The following is a 15,242-nucleotide window of genomic DNA, read 5'->3' as shown; positions in this document are numbered from 1 at the left end:
GCCAAGCACAGGATACAGGACTACTATGCGACTCTAATATTTTGTGTCTCAAGCTCCCATTTCTCCAGAAAGATTACATCTTATTCAAACAAGATTTCCCATACATTTGTGATATACAACAAATGGCAAAGCTCTAAGGGCATTTTAACCAACTGGATGAAACGCCATTTCAACAGGAGCTATTAGCTTATTGTAAATTATTATTACTATTGTTACTATTTTACTTTTCAGCCCAAGTAAAGCTTAGCTGTCCCCTGAAACCTCCTAATCATTACATGTCACTGCTGTCTCCTTTTGTCTCTTAGTGAGCAAGCATCAGAATAGGTCCTGAGGGCTCCTTATGTTTCGTAACAAGATGTCGCTGCCTGGGCGTTTCTGAGCTGGCTCTGCTCCGACGCACAGTGCTCCAGGGCACCCCAACCCTCTCACCTCTCAGGCAGTTGGAGCCTGCATAGGGCCTGTCACATTCACACCGATAACCCTGCCACAAGTTGATGCAGCGTCCTCTGTTTTGACAAGGTTGAATTTCACACCAGTCCTTCCTCATGCAGCCTGCTTTGACGTTTAGTGACAAGCTAGACGAAATGTTCTCCAGAGTAATGTGGTTCCAATCAAATTTAATATCTTGGAGACAGCCTATAAAGGAAGGTGTGGATGGCACATTATAGATGCTAAGCACAGACACACTGTTGCTGGTTGCTCCCACTGGTAAGCCCCCCAAAAAAGCGTTCTGAAAAGCGCATAGTGATCGATGATTCTCTCCTGGAAAAGAAGTCTTAGTGGTGCATTTCCCCTTGCAGGAGCTGCCAATCAGGGCTAGGGTTATAGTTTCTGCAAATGTTGCTTCTACCAAATGCCATTCTCCATCACTAGTGTTGTGGGAAATATATAGCAGCACCTTTGTCTGGTTCTGAACTTGGACTGATAAGTGAACACGGCCATTTAGCAACTCCAGCTTCATAGACATATCCATGTTGCCTCGGAAAAGAAGAAGTGTGTTTGGTTGAACAGTCTGAAACCGCAAGGATATGTTACATTCCGGCTGTCTGGTTGCGTGGGAGCCCCTTGGGAGCCACAGGAAACTGTTGTTCTCAAAAGAAAGTGTGGTGGGCGTTTCACACAGTGGCCCAGCATAGCCAGGAGGACACTGGCAGCTGAATCCATGCTGGTCATTTTCAAAGTGAGGGATGCATTTTCCGTTGTTGAGACACTGGTGATGGTAGCAGCCTAGGAGAACTTCAGAACAGTCATCTCCTCCATAAAATGTCCCAGAAAGGTCATCAAAGGGGCAATGACAGGTGTAATTCCCAGGCAGATTCTCACAAATACCACCATTTTGGCAAGGGTTTGGCAGACATTCATCTATGTCTTCTTCACAGTGGATTCCTGTTCAATAAGAAACAATAGGTTAAAAGTATACACGCTCACAGAGACACATATAATCACATCATTAATAAATAGGTTAAATGTATGCACACTCACATAGACACATATAATCTAATCATCAATGAAAGTTTCGTATACATTTTGTATATAATCAAGAAGTTCAGATCAAGTTCAGGGTTATAACTGTGACGGAGTAAAATGTAATTCTTGAGGAAAACTAAAATTCTGTGCTATGATTCTACCCATGCTGTGAAAAGAGCAGTCACGACAGACTAGAATTCTTCTAGAAATAGAACATTTGTCAGTTTCAGCAGTCAAGTTACCATTGTCAATATACATATGGCACTAGCGTGAAAGCAAAACAAAGAGAGGGAAACTCCGGCTTTGGCAATGATCCTAGAGTTAAAAATGGTTAATTCCTGGATTTTTTTTTTCAGTTCCTGTTTATCCTGTTAGTTTCCTCTCCTTGATGTGGAAATAATGATTGCTTTTTCTCTTGTTGTTCCATCCTATAACCCCTAGAACCAAAGTTTACCAGATATATATGTATACACACACACACACACACACACACACACACACACACACACACACAGACATCTTTCACAATGAAGTTCCTCAGGCAGATGAAAGGGCCCATTCTTCTTCTTGCATTCTTTTTTTTTCTTCTTTGTTCTGCATTCTTATATAAAACAAGATGCCTATTCTACAGCAAGTTCCCTTTGATAACTTTTATTTCACTTTCCTGAAATCTTGTTCTTGACTTCAAGAAAAATAGAACACTATCCATAAAAGAATTATTAGATCTATTTTAATCAAGCTAACAGGACATCATGTTTATCGGTTTTTGTCAATGTGGTACAAGCTAGGGTCACATGGAAAGAAGGAATTCCATTTGAGGAATTGCCTCCATCAGAATGGCCTGTAGGCAAGTTTGTGGGGGCGTTTTCTTGATTAACAGTTCATGCAGGAGGGCCCAGTACCATTTAAATTGTCCCATTCCTTGGCAGGTGCTCCTCGGTGCTATAAGGAAGCAGGCTGAGCAAGCCATGAAGAGCAATCAGCAAGCAGCTTTTCCCCCCAGGGTCTCTGCTTGGGTTCCTGCCTCCAGGTTCCTGCTTTGAGCTCCTGCCCTGACTTCCCTCAACGAGGGACAATGATCTATAAGTCAAAATAAACCTTTTCCTCCCAGACTGTGCTTTTGGTGAGTATTTTATCTCTGTTGCAGACATCAAGCTAGGACAGACCATGTTTAGGAGTGGCTGTAAATACAAATGGGCAAAACCAAAATGACACATGTAGAGCACTGTATGGTTCTCCCCAGTACCTTCATCCACATTGGGTTTCTGTTCACAATCATCTGCAGTTTGCTAGGCACACGTTCTTAGCTCTTTTTTGCAGAAGAAGTTGATGTTTAGCAAGTCCAACGTCAAAGTTCTAAAATATTTCTACAGCCTGACCCCAAATAATGCTTTTAAATTCAGTCTGAAACTATCTTAACTGCTAATTGTATGTTTCTAGACATTTTGGGTACTAATGAGTATATGTTATTTTCCCAGTTAGACTTATACTTATTACATATATATGTACATATTACATATATGGATAGTTAGACTTATACTTATTACATATATATGTACATATTACATATATTTACAGTTAGACTTATTACACATGTATATGTACATATTACATATATGTACAGTTAGACTTATACTTATTACACATACACACACACACACACACACATATATATATATATATATATATAATAAAAATAAAACAAAAAGAGAAAAAGTCTTCTTTTGGCAATGACCCTAGATACAAATGTGGGCTCATTCCTTAGGTACTGTCCTCCCTGTGGTTTTACTTCATTACGAACTTGTCGTCCAAGGGTTCCCATCTTAATAGGGTTGGGTGAAAACCACAGCTAGGCTGTGTGATCTTCAGCAGGTTGCTTCCTTTTGCTTTGAAAATCTTACTTTCCTCATCAATAAAATGGGAATTTAAAAATTGCATTTGCATGACAAAGATTTTCACAGGCTGATTTAAGTCTTGTAAATGACTGCAAATCTGCCTGCTGTCTAAGTTCTCAGTATGTGTTGGCCATTGCTGAAAAGTAATAACCAAAAAAAAAATTACACTTACTGACAAAGTTCAAATAGTACTTGATCACTGAAAGATAATTTACAAAGTATGGTTATTTGTTCTGTTCTTCAAATGGAAAGGTCTTGAAATAATAATATAAAGTAAATATGAGAAATATCAGGTAATAGTGTAGAATCTCATTAGACTCTAAATTCCACTAGGAAAGAAAGTGTGTTTTATTCATTAATCAGAGTCTAAGCCTTATTTTAATACTTGACTTTGAAATTCCCAAGAATCCTTAAAACTAAAGATTCATTTGACAATAGATCTTTTAAATGAATTAATGATTTTCCTAAAGTAACAAATATCTTATAAAGGATTAAATCTTGTCCAAAACCTAAAGTATACTTTTATGTATGCTTACTAATTTAGGAAATGACAGTTCTTCACGACTCACCAGCACTTATGCACCAGACATTTAGGTCCTTGACTGGAAGGTTTCCAGCATACTTATATTTTATCTTACTCAGAAAGCTTTCACAGAGGCTCTGTTAATTAAAAAATATTTTAAGTACTGTGAGAATGGTGAGGTACTATAATTTTATTTAAAATCTCCCACCATGCCAGCACAGTGTTGAGGGCACCTCTGACAAATGCTCCATGGATAGAAAGAGCGGAGCTGGATGGAACTGATCTGTTTTATGGGTTCAGAGGATGAATGGTACATTAAAAGCAAAGATGAACTATCAACGAGTATTCTAAAAAAAATTTAACTCCATCAGGGGTCTGAATTTTTGTATTAGAAGAAATTTTCCACAAATTTGATTTCTACACATTTGAGATAGAAACCAGCAAGTATTTCTTCAAGAGAAATTTCTGTCAGGCTTGGTAGGATATACTCCTAATCTTAGCTTTTAGGAGGTTGAGGCAAGCTTGGGTTACACAGTGAGGGCCAGGACAGTCTCAGCTACACAAAAAGACCCTACACAGACAATAGACACAAACAAGAAATTTCTTTATGGACACACAACTTCAGATTAGCTCCCAAGAACCTTTATCTATCCTAGAAATTCATCTAGACTCTGAAAAGCCTGAAGCTGATTATTACAATAGTCTGCATTTTAGTTTCTCCTAGAAATTAGTTTAGCACCTACCATAAAATATCTTAACAATTAATGAAACATTCAATTTTCAGTTCTTTAAAATTTACAAAGTGCTGTTCTGTGCCTTACTCTCACAGAACATTGCAGGAAGTGGATGGATGTGGAAGCCGAAGGCCACGCTTTGCTGGCATTGCAGTATAATAATACGGCATTTATGAAAACACATCGTACACAGCAGGCTCCCAGTGGTTTCAGACTCTGTAAAGAGCAAACTCAGGCACCACCAGACCGTGTTTAGAAAAGCTCTAGTAAAGGCTTTGAACCACAGACAGTGAACAAATAAACAAATAAAGATATGGCGATGTCATATAGACCTTGCATGAAGTCATGTAGATAGCGTGAAATGACAACGAGGTCTTTCTGAGCTTAGTGAAGGTAGAACAAATGTATGAAAACAAACTGGCAGTGTGAGCCATTGCACACCAGAGTGGCAGCCATGGGGAGATCCCAGGAAACTACACAGGCAAAAGTGACAGCAGCCTCACTTCAGGATGGCCTGGAAAGTTTTAGGGAACTAAGGTGGAATCCACACTTCAAATATAAATCAGAGTGACCAAAATAAAAAAAAAAATTATTGTGTGCACAAGCTAGCAAAGAAACAAAACACCCTGGATGGAAAATTTGAAGACATTCCTAAGCGGCGATGGTGTTTGGCAAACTCGCAGCCATGGAAGGTTCATGGAGGAAGATCACGTCAGAACGCTTAGGCCAGTGCAGTCAGATCACAGAGCTGGAGCTCACAAGGCTTTTATTGTTTTATTTATTTACTTATTTACTTTTGGCAGTGGGAAGCAGTGGGGTAAATGTGGGCTAGAAGACCAATGTGGTCCCTTCCAAAGGTCAGTCCCACAGGGATGAGGGAAGAGAAAGAAACTAGAGACAGGAAGATGTGCCAGGAGTCGTTAAAACTCGGCAAGCAAGACCCTCTAGGCCCGAAATAGAATGCTTATTTCCCTAAATTCTGAGTTGCCTTAATTTGCATCTGTTCGGCATATGCATACCAATGACAGTGCTTTCTTTATAGATGTTACTGTAGTTCTCATTGCACTTAGAATATATAGGTATGATCTTTCACAAAATACCAATAACTTGCCAAAATATTTCTCCTATATATAAAAAATTAGATCTTGCCATTGTTTAACTAGAAAGGAAGAGAAAGTCTGTCTTGACATTAAAAGTCTGAAGGATACATAGGAAAACAGAATGGTTACAGGGACGTGTGCTCCTGTCTGTTTAAGATCAGTTCTACAAACATCACACCAAGTAAGGTCAGATTATCTGATGGGGTTGGTCAACTAAAAGTGGGGAAAAACGCAATGAAAATTCTCTCTCTGGACTTGAGAGATGGTTCTGTGGTTAACAGCGCTGGCTGCTCTTGCTGAGGCCCCATGTTCGATTCCCAACAACCACATGGTGGCTCCTATCTGCCTATAACTGCTGTTTCAGTGGATCTAATGCCTTCTTCTGACCTTCACAGGGATCAAGTACACATATGGTGAATAGGCATACATGCAAGGCAAACCATTTCATACAGTAAAAGTAAAATAAAAGATAACAAAAAATTAAAGAAAAAGAAATAGAAAATTCCTTTGCTGGTTAACTCACTGACTGGGCAAAGATAAGGTCTGCTGTCTATCAAAATAAAAGGATTGGGTGATATTTCTGGGAGTTCACCTGCCAGTCAATCTTTCCATTGGGGGTGTTTTAGTAGTTATTTGGTTGATCATGTAAAAGTGTTGATGAATAATGCAGTTGCTTAAAGTTTAGCATAGTTTGAAATCAATTCAGTTAACTAAAATCTTACTATTTATTTTACATAAAATTCTAATGTAGCATATTATGTCTCATTTGAAAATAATCATGATAGAAAAATACCCACCACCTGGTTTATTGTAAATATTAACTAAATACATAACATTTATGTATAGAAAGGGAGTCAGACATGGTGGCACACACCTGTAACCCAAACCCTTGGAAAGCTGAATTAGGAGGATCCTGACCTTAAGGACAGTGTGGGCTACATTGTGAAACCCTGTTTATATTGGTCTATAAAGTGACTTTTGCCATAATTTGCACTGTATGTCATGTTGCTGATGAAATACATGGTAGAAAAATTGTTTTTATAAAAGCAAAAATAAATGCACTTTAATCTATTTTAATTACTTAGTATTTTAATTCAAGAAGTAATTAAATAAAAAAATCAAAGGGTTGAGGTATGAATAAATCCACTTTCCCTTGCTCAAAAGTTCTACATTTATATAGCAATAGTATCTGTTATAGCACTAAATATTACTGGTTAAATAAATGCCTTAAGAACTGTAGCAACAATACCAATTATCTTATCTAAATAAAAAGAAGAAAGCAAATTACCTATAAGCATCGCCATGAAAATGTGAAAACGTCGTGTCCTGTCTCCAAACATGTTTCTATAAAATGTGGAAACAGCTAGCCAACCCAAGTCTACTAGGTTGACCGAAACTGTTTCTGATGTCTTTAAGCTCTTTCCAAAAGTGTGGACGTGTGCTTCTGGAGGAGAAGGTGAGGGCTCAGCTTTGCCTCGCTCCCCTTGAGCTGGATCAGTGGGGCTTAACGTAAGACTCTGTTGTGCCACTTACCAAAGCAGCACTGTTGTATTTTTAGGTCTGATCCTCGCAAGATGCACAGTGCCTCCCTCCTGTACATCTCTTTAGTCAATTTGTATGTGCTCCACATTAAGCAACATTATTCTGGAAAATGGGTGAGCTCCATACAAACTATGATGCAGAGAAATTCTGATTATGAAAAATCATTACCTGACTTTATTTTTCTTCCCAATGAAGACAGTGCTGTGTCCGTCTTTTGTTTGTTTCATTTCTTTGGGAGACTGGGGCCTTGTTATGTAGCCCTGGCTGGCTCCCAACTTAGGAATACTCCTGTCATCAGCTTCTGTTACACCTCTTGCTTTGGGGGTTTGGTTCAATCCCTACCACTGAAACAAAACCAATCCCCTCAAGACAACAGAGTATGATGAAGAAATTCGTGCCAACCCCAAATCTGTTGACGCTGGTAGAGAATGGAAAGGAGAGAAAGATGAAGGGAAGCAGTGGAGACTTTCCCCAAGACTAGCGGAAGTAGCTTGCCCTGAGTGCCGCCTCTGGGAATTCTCCCAGCTTCACCCCAGTCCTACGGGATCAGAACAAATATGAGATCTGTTCTGAATATCTGTAGACTTGTATTCTTGTTGACCAAGGATACTGTGCAGCACCCATCTACCCAGCATTTACACAGCAGTAATCATTATCAGTAATCTACAGCTGGTTTAAAGCATGCAGGACATCAGGCTGCTGGCAGGTATGCAAGCACCACACCAACTCAAGTCAGTGACTGGAGCCTCCATGGATTGGGGATCACGATTGGGTGTAGAAGCAATGGTCTGCGAGTGCTAGGGATGACTGTACTTGAGTGGCACTCTCAGATTTGAGTTATCACTGTGAGTGAACAGCTCTCCTCACAGATGCAAGGTCACCTAACCTACTGAGACAGGATCACTTAAATGTATGTGATACTGACAAATACTAGAGTCACTGGTTCTTGGGGTCCTTTTTGTGTGCATTTCTCACAGTACAGACATAAAGACGGATGGATTCTTCTTATAGGCTGTGCTGGCAAAGCAAAGGCAGTAATGATATCCTGAGGCAGGGGATTTACTGAATGGGCTTAAAGATCAGCCGTATAACTTGTCTGTCACTGTCATGGTGCAGAGGTGTTGGTGAGTGAAATGAACACATTCTGACTTCATGGGGTACTTGTTCAGCCACGTTTGTGGTTCAGGAGAAAGGTAAACAGGCATCCACACTCGGACTACTTTCTCTGTGACTCAAACCATTCTGTCTTATGGCTGGGGAAGAACTTAACAGGTATCAATTATGGCATTAAAAACAATTTTGTGTATGTGTGTGCGGTTATGCTTGTGTTTGCACATGTGTGTACATGTGGAGGCCAGAGAGCAATGTTTAATGTCTTCTTATACAACTTTTCATCATATTTTGAGACAATTTATCACTGAAGCTGCATTTCACTGACGAGGTAGACTGGCTGGCCAGAGATCTCTGGGGATCTGCTGGCACTATGCCCGCGTGCTCGGGTTTCAGATGCACAGCTGTGCCCAGTGGTAGCTTGGGTGCTGGAAACGCAAACTCAGGTTCTCATGCACCTGCAGTTGGTATGTTTTGGACTGAATTACCCCACCCAATTCTGAATAACGTACTCTTAAATAAATTTAACAGCACAAAGCAAATACATTCTTACTGACTATCAAATTTTTAAAAAACTGAAACAAACAAACAAAAGATCCAACTCTGATCGGGCTTGTTTATCATTTGGCTGTATCTCCTTAAATATCACATGGTGAAATTTAATCTTCAGGCACATGTTAATGGTATTCAAAGTGGGATCTTGGGAAGTAATTAGCATTAGATGATGTCTGAGGCTAGCCTATTCTTGATGACTTTCCTAAGAGGGAGAAACCTAAACTATCATGCTTGCTCTGTGTCATTATAAGATGACATCACCATGTTATGATGCAATAAGCAAGGCCCAGAATGTGCTAGTGTTGTGGTCTTGGCTTCCCAGGCTCCAGAAGTGAAAGAGATAAACCTCTTCGTTTACTATTCATTCTCAGGCTTCTTGTTGTAGCAATAAAAACAATCAAAAATCAAAGAACAGCCCTTAGACCCCCCCAAACCAAAAAATCTAACAAAGACAAAGATCAGAGATTTATAAAAGAAAAAGCAGATTTTTTTTCCTGGACAGACACACACATGTACATGCACACACACGCACTCACACATCCAAATAAGTCCTTGTGTATACTTGATACCATGCACAGAGATAAACCAAATGATGACAAAGGGATAAAGGCAGAAAAAGTGACACAGAATACCCAAGCATGCTGTAGTGGTTAATCTCAATTGTCACCTTGATGAAATCCAGAATCGCCTGGAGAAGGACCTCTGGGCATGCCTGTGGAGATTGTTAGGATCGAGTTAACTGAGACTGAAAGATATGCCCACTAGGGTGGCACTGTTCACTGGGTTAGGATCTCGGATTGTGTGAAAAGGAGAAAGTGACCTCAGCACACACATTCATGCACTTTCCTGATTGTGGATTCAATGAGACCACTGCCTCAAGTGCCTGCTGCCTTGGTGCCCCGACTATAAGGGCTCTTCCTTGAGCCGGCAGCAAAACTAACCGTCTACCGATTAAACTGCTCTAGTCAGGGAATTTTCTCACAGTAGTGGAAGAAGTCACTAAGGCACGTTAAACCTTAATCTTTCATATGAACCTATGCCAATTACTCTGTATAGTACACATATGGAGAGACCAATGAATGGGCACAAGACAGTTGAAGAGAATAGAAGGTTATGGGATAGTCCGGGATGGATACAAGGCAGACAAAACATGCCCATTGTAGTAGCTAATTGTAGACATTCTCCACAAGCCGCAGGGAACAGTTACCTGTTTTTCTTGCAAATAGAGATTTTGTGCATTTATTATTGAGCTAGGCAACAGGTGCCTGCGCACACACAGAGAAAATTCAGACTCAAAAGGTATCCGAATGTCCTGACAGTGGTGGTATTTTCAGTGTGACATGTAGCTCTGTAAAGTGGCTTTGAAATAATGTAACCACATATATACATCTCATATGCAATTACTTATGCACACAGCTTGATTCTTTTCTAGTCTCTCTTCTGGGACATTATTTTATGAACAGTTTCTGTCTGAATCTGTTGGGAAATAAAATGTTTTTTATCTCTTGAGCAGAGTCTTGAGTGTTTTATGTGAGGATATTCAAGAAATGGGCAGTGTCTGGGACAAAGGAAGGGAAATGTCAGTATCTCCCTAACTCTAGAGCCAATTTTGAATCCAAACTATTGAAATACACATAATCCACTAGGAATGACATATGAATAGTAAATTTTCTAAGATGCACATAGTTAGAGGAATATTTGCAAAAATGGGGATGGTTAACCTGAAAGAAGCTGATCCCAGAGCAAGTCAGAGCATCTTCATTTTGCTGCCAAATGTACACCTGATGGAATTTGATGATTTATTTGGTTCCATGTGAGAACATGGCACTAATGGAATGATACCATAGGATGCTATAATTATGTTTCTAGGTGTAATTTTCTAGGAGTTGAAGGAAACCAAGCATTGCCAGGTGTCTAGAGAGAGAGCAGGTTTCCTGGCAAAGTTGTGCAGAATCAGAAAGGAAAGTCATTCAGCATGGATGTAATAGTAGAGATATAAGAGGGGGGCAGAAATGGAGTTCAGTGGCTTCTATTAATTCTTCCTGTCCTTGGATTCTGTCATAATTTCTGTATGAAGATTAACATATAGGTGGAAAATGTGCTGAATATATTAAGATCCTAAAACACGATTATAGTTATGCACGCTATAGTTTTTGAAGTGCGTAAGAAGGGACAAGTTATGATTTATATAGCAGGCTGCTATAAGGTTTAAAGAAAGGAACCGGTTCTGGATCATGGGTCATGGATAGCGTTAATGTGTGCTTCTTGCTGTAAATGCTGAAGGAAATACAGGAACCATCCACTCCCAGTAGCTAGCACTGAGCCAGATCCAATGGGTTCACAGTCAGCCTAGCTCCTAGTCTGAGTCTTTTGTTCTCTATTGTGAAACATCTTCAGGAGAATAAATTGATGTGTTGGCATCAACGATATTTTAAAAATTATAGACATTTAGAGGTTGGAGAGATGAGTCAGTTGTTAACAGCACTAGCTGTTCTTGCAGAGGACCAGGGCTTAGTTCCCAGCACCCACAGCAGGTTAGGGATATTGGGAATAGGGCAGAGGATGGCGAGATGGCACAGTGGGTAAAAGAGTGTGCTGCACTAGCCTGTTGATCTGAGTTCAATCCCTGGGGCTGGCAGTAGATGGAGAAAACTGACTCCCAAAAGTTTTTTTGTTTGTTTGTTTGTTTGTTTTTTGTTTTTTTTGTTTTTTGATTTTTTTTGCCTACTACTCTACGCGGATCTACGGTGGATGGTGGGAGACCTACTAAAAGTTTTTATATGGCCCCCAAACTCATTCCCCAACAGTTGAATGCCTGTAATAACAACACCCCTACACACACTCACAAAAAAAGAAAAAGAAAGGAGTGAAATAATAAATGAATTAAAAGGGAAAAAATAAAAAAGTTCAAACCACTATCTGAATAGCATAGGACACTAATCATTGACGGCTACATTTTAAGCCAGAAACGCAAAGTTATATATATATATATATATATATATATATATATATATATATCCTTTATATATATAATATTTTAATATGAAATGGTTAAAGTAAAACATTTTTTAAAAATGTTATGTCAAAGGTTCTTTCCTGTGGGTCACTAAAACCGTAAGGATTCCAGGGGAATGTGCCGCTATTATTGGTGATTTACTCTGTGTCAGGTTCTATTTTGTGTACAGACAGAGCAGGAAGCATTTGTGTCCTTTCCTATATTTGCCTTTGTCGCCACACTATTTGAAGGTACGATACACACAAATACATTCTCTCGGACAGATATTTGTTCAGATCTATATTGATGCTATTGATGCTCAGACAAAATATACCGAACCCAGGGAAAGATTTTATTCAATCCATTGTGTGAAAATCTGCTACCTTCAGGTGGAAGGTAAAAGAGCCGAAAGCTTTGAGTTTTACTTCTACATGGCTCTTGATTGTATGCCTCAAAAGTTATTGTGCCAATCAGTGGATAACAGGTAAGGGATTTTAGTTACTTTATGAACTAACATGTAGGAAGTTCAGCGAGGCCCCTGCTCACTCCTGTTGATGTTACTTCGAAAGGTAATTTCCGAGAAACTCAACCCAGTTCAACCAGAGCTGTCTTAAAGGGCTTTGATCAGTAAGTCATCATGGATAGCCCTGCCATTGCTGAGGCCTTTATCCCCCTCCTTGTCAAGAGGATGATTAAACACACCGTTCTGGTGGATTACAAAAACGCGCTTTGTATGGGTTGTATGTACTGCAGTTTCTAGTGCTGTTTGCTTCCTCTCGGCCAGAGCAGGAACTGCCTTTACACTCTTCAGCAGCGCTCTTTGTCATTTCTCAAAAATGTATTCATGGTTTTGTTCTGCAAAGCCGGGAAAATCATGTCAAAGGCCACGTGAATTGTTGGCCTGGTAGGACCTCCTGGATGCTCATGGCCTTCTACAGTCTGGATGCTCACAGCCTTCTACAGTCTGGATGCTCATGGCTTTCTACGGCCTGGCTCTTATTTATATCTCAGCTTTACTTTCTGCTGTCTACTATGGGGATGGTCTATATACATTTTTTTTCAGTAGAATAAAAATTAAAACATATTTAAAATTTTCTGTGTCTCAAACTACTCAAAATCCCACATTCCTTTCAAGGCAGGCTCAGCTCATGTCTATCCTTATAGGAATGTCCGCCTTTGTTGTAGAACAGGCAAAGCTATAAGCCCGGCACAGACTATATCATAATGCTTTTTGTAGTTTGCTAGAAGAGTTTTTCTCCTAAAAAAAAACCCTAATCAACCAAACAAACACACAAAATACCAGAGGTTATCCATAAATCTTATAAGAATGAATAATTCTGTCTTAAATTTCTTCTATATAGTATTACTCTATATGGTATTGCATATCATGCTATACAATATACAAGAATACCATATAATCTTTATATTTTTGGTAGGATGCTCATAGTAATGTCATTATTTTCCAAAGTTAAAACAAAATGTATCCACTATTTTTCAGGATATAAATACACTAGAAGAAACTGTTAGTCAGTTTTCAGTGTAAGGCCTATAAATGTGGTAACCATAGATGGCTACTGTAACTATAAAGGGACATTGCAAGATTATAAATCACCTGAAGATTCAAGTTTCATTTTGTGATATTGTCTTATTTGAGGAGATGATTTATATTAGTGAACCTTTATATTTTTAAAATAAGAATTGTTTGATGTGTATTATATTTAAGACTACAGATTCTCAGGACACTTTCCTAGAAATCTATAGTTGTAAATATGGATTGAACCCAGATATTTTATTTTAAAAATAGGTTTATTTATTTTATGATTTTGTGTCTATGATTGTTTTAACTATATAGGTAAGTGCACCATGTGTGTGCCTAATTCCTGATGAGAGACTAGAGCTACAGACGAGTATGAGCCAGCACGTGGGTGCTGAGAATCAAAAACTCAAGTCCTTTGGAAGAGCAATTAGTGATCTAACCCCCCAAGCCAACTCCAGCCCTAGACACTGCATGCTCACAATTGCTTCCAAGTGATTCTTCAGAGGGATGTGGTTTAGAATTTCAATGGATTTGTTTTCAAAGATATACACAACTCGGAAATTACCAAAGAAGATGCAATTGGAGAAAAAAACAACTGTCAGAAGAGACACAAATTTTATCTTTGTGCTTAAGTGTACTGGTTCATGAAAACAGACTCTGGGCTGGCATTTAAACTATTCCTAACTGTGGCAGAGATATTTTTAAAAAACAACTAGTAGACACATGTTTCTTGATAAAAATCTGGAACTGTTTCACCAAGCTATGTGTTTAAAATTACTGGACTAGCCCAGCCTTCCAGCATATCATTGATCCTGCATTGCCCATTAACATAGTAATAGTTAGAGTGTCCTTCATATAATAAACAGAACCTATCAAAATGCAACAAGGGATTTTCCTCTACACATTTTATCTTCATTATAATCTTATCCTTATTATATTGACAAGAATATATTGGATATATTGTTGATAATGTAGACTGACTTGATACTTACAATATTCTATATATTAATTTACAAAAATATTCAGTAATAGAAGTTGAAGAAGAGTTTCTAAGCTGAAATGTTCCAGCAATGACTCCAAGAAAATATGTGGTCCTTCCAGAAGCCTTTACTTCTCATTAATTTTATTTTTATCAGTGTAAAAATGAGAGTAAATACTTTAGCTCTATCTATTTGTGGTACTGTGACACCTGGATATGGCAATTTGCAAATGTTTTTGGAAAATATAAAGTTCTACAAAGTAATGTATTTCTCTTAATGTTTTGAAACTTTTACTATTGTTTAAAAAAGTTTAAAATTCCGCTAGAACGCACTCACTGCAAGAACCACTTGCAATGTTCATTTGTTAGAAGCGTGTCTGTCAGGAATTCTAACTTCTCTCCCATTAAAATATACAGAATATATAAACATGGATATATGAATATTCATGAAACCTTTATTTTGTTCTTAATATTACCAAAATATACAAAATATATGAACACATTTGTGATAGCTTCAGCTATTAAGTAGATCTTGTACACAATATTACATCATTTGTTTCTTATAACCTTGATGGTGAGGTAGATGGTAACCCAAATAAGCTGGGTCTGATAAGGTTTATAAAACTTTCTATGGGACTCGGATGGCTCATCTGTAAAATGACTGCTGTACAAGCTTGAAGACCTGAATTTAGATATCATGTAAAAGCTGGGTACCAGGCTTGTGTCTGCAACCCCAGAGCTGGAAGAGTAGAGGCAGGCGGATGCCTGGAGGTCATCGCAGTAAGACTAGGTTAATCAACAAGTT

At 38.7% G+C, this 15,242-nt stretch overlaps 1 protein-coding gene across 1 annotated transcript in view; it reads right to left on the bottom strand.

The window, feature by feature from the left end:
* Nucleotides 1-301: 301 nt before the first annotated feature.
* Nucleotides 302-15,242, bottom strand: part of LOC148122129 (protein crumbs homolog 1-like) — an 88,714-nt gene continuing 73,773 nt past the window's right edge. Inside the window, exon 9 of the mRNA XM_087906650.1 lies at nt 302-1,386. Coding sequence (XP_087762776.1) covers nt 302-1,386 — 1,085 coding nt within the window. The remainder of the gene's footprint in view (nt 1,387-15,242) is intronic.

This window comes from Myodes glareolus, chromosome 5, assembly GCF_982192425.1.
Source record: "Myodes glareolus chromosome 5, mMyoGla1.1, whole genome shotgun sequence".
NCBI classification, from domain to species: domain Eukaryota; kingdom Metazoa; phylum Chordata; class Mammalia; order Rodentia; family Cricetidae; genus Myodes; species Myodes glareolus.
The sequence above is the reverse complement of the archived record's forward strand: the minus strand, read 5'-3'. Positions and strand labels throughout refer to the sequence as shown.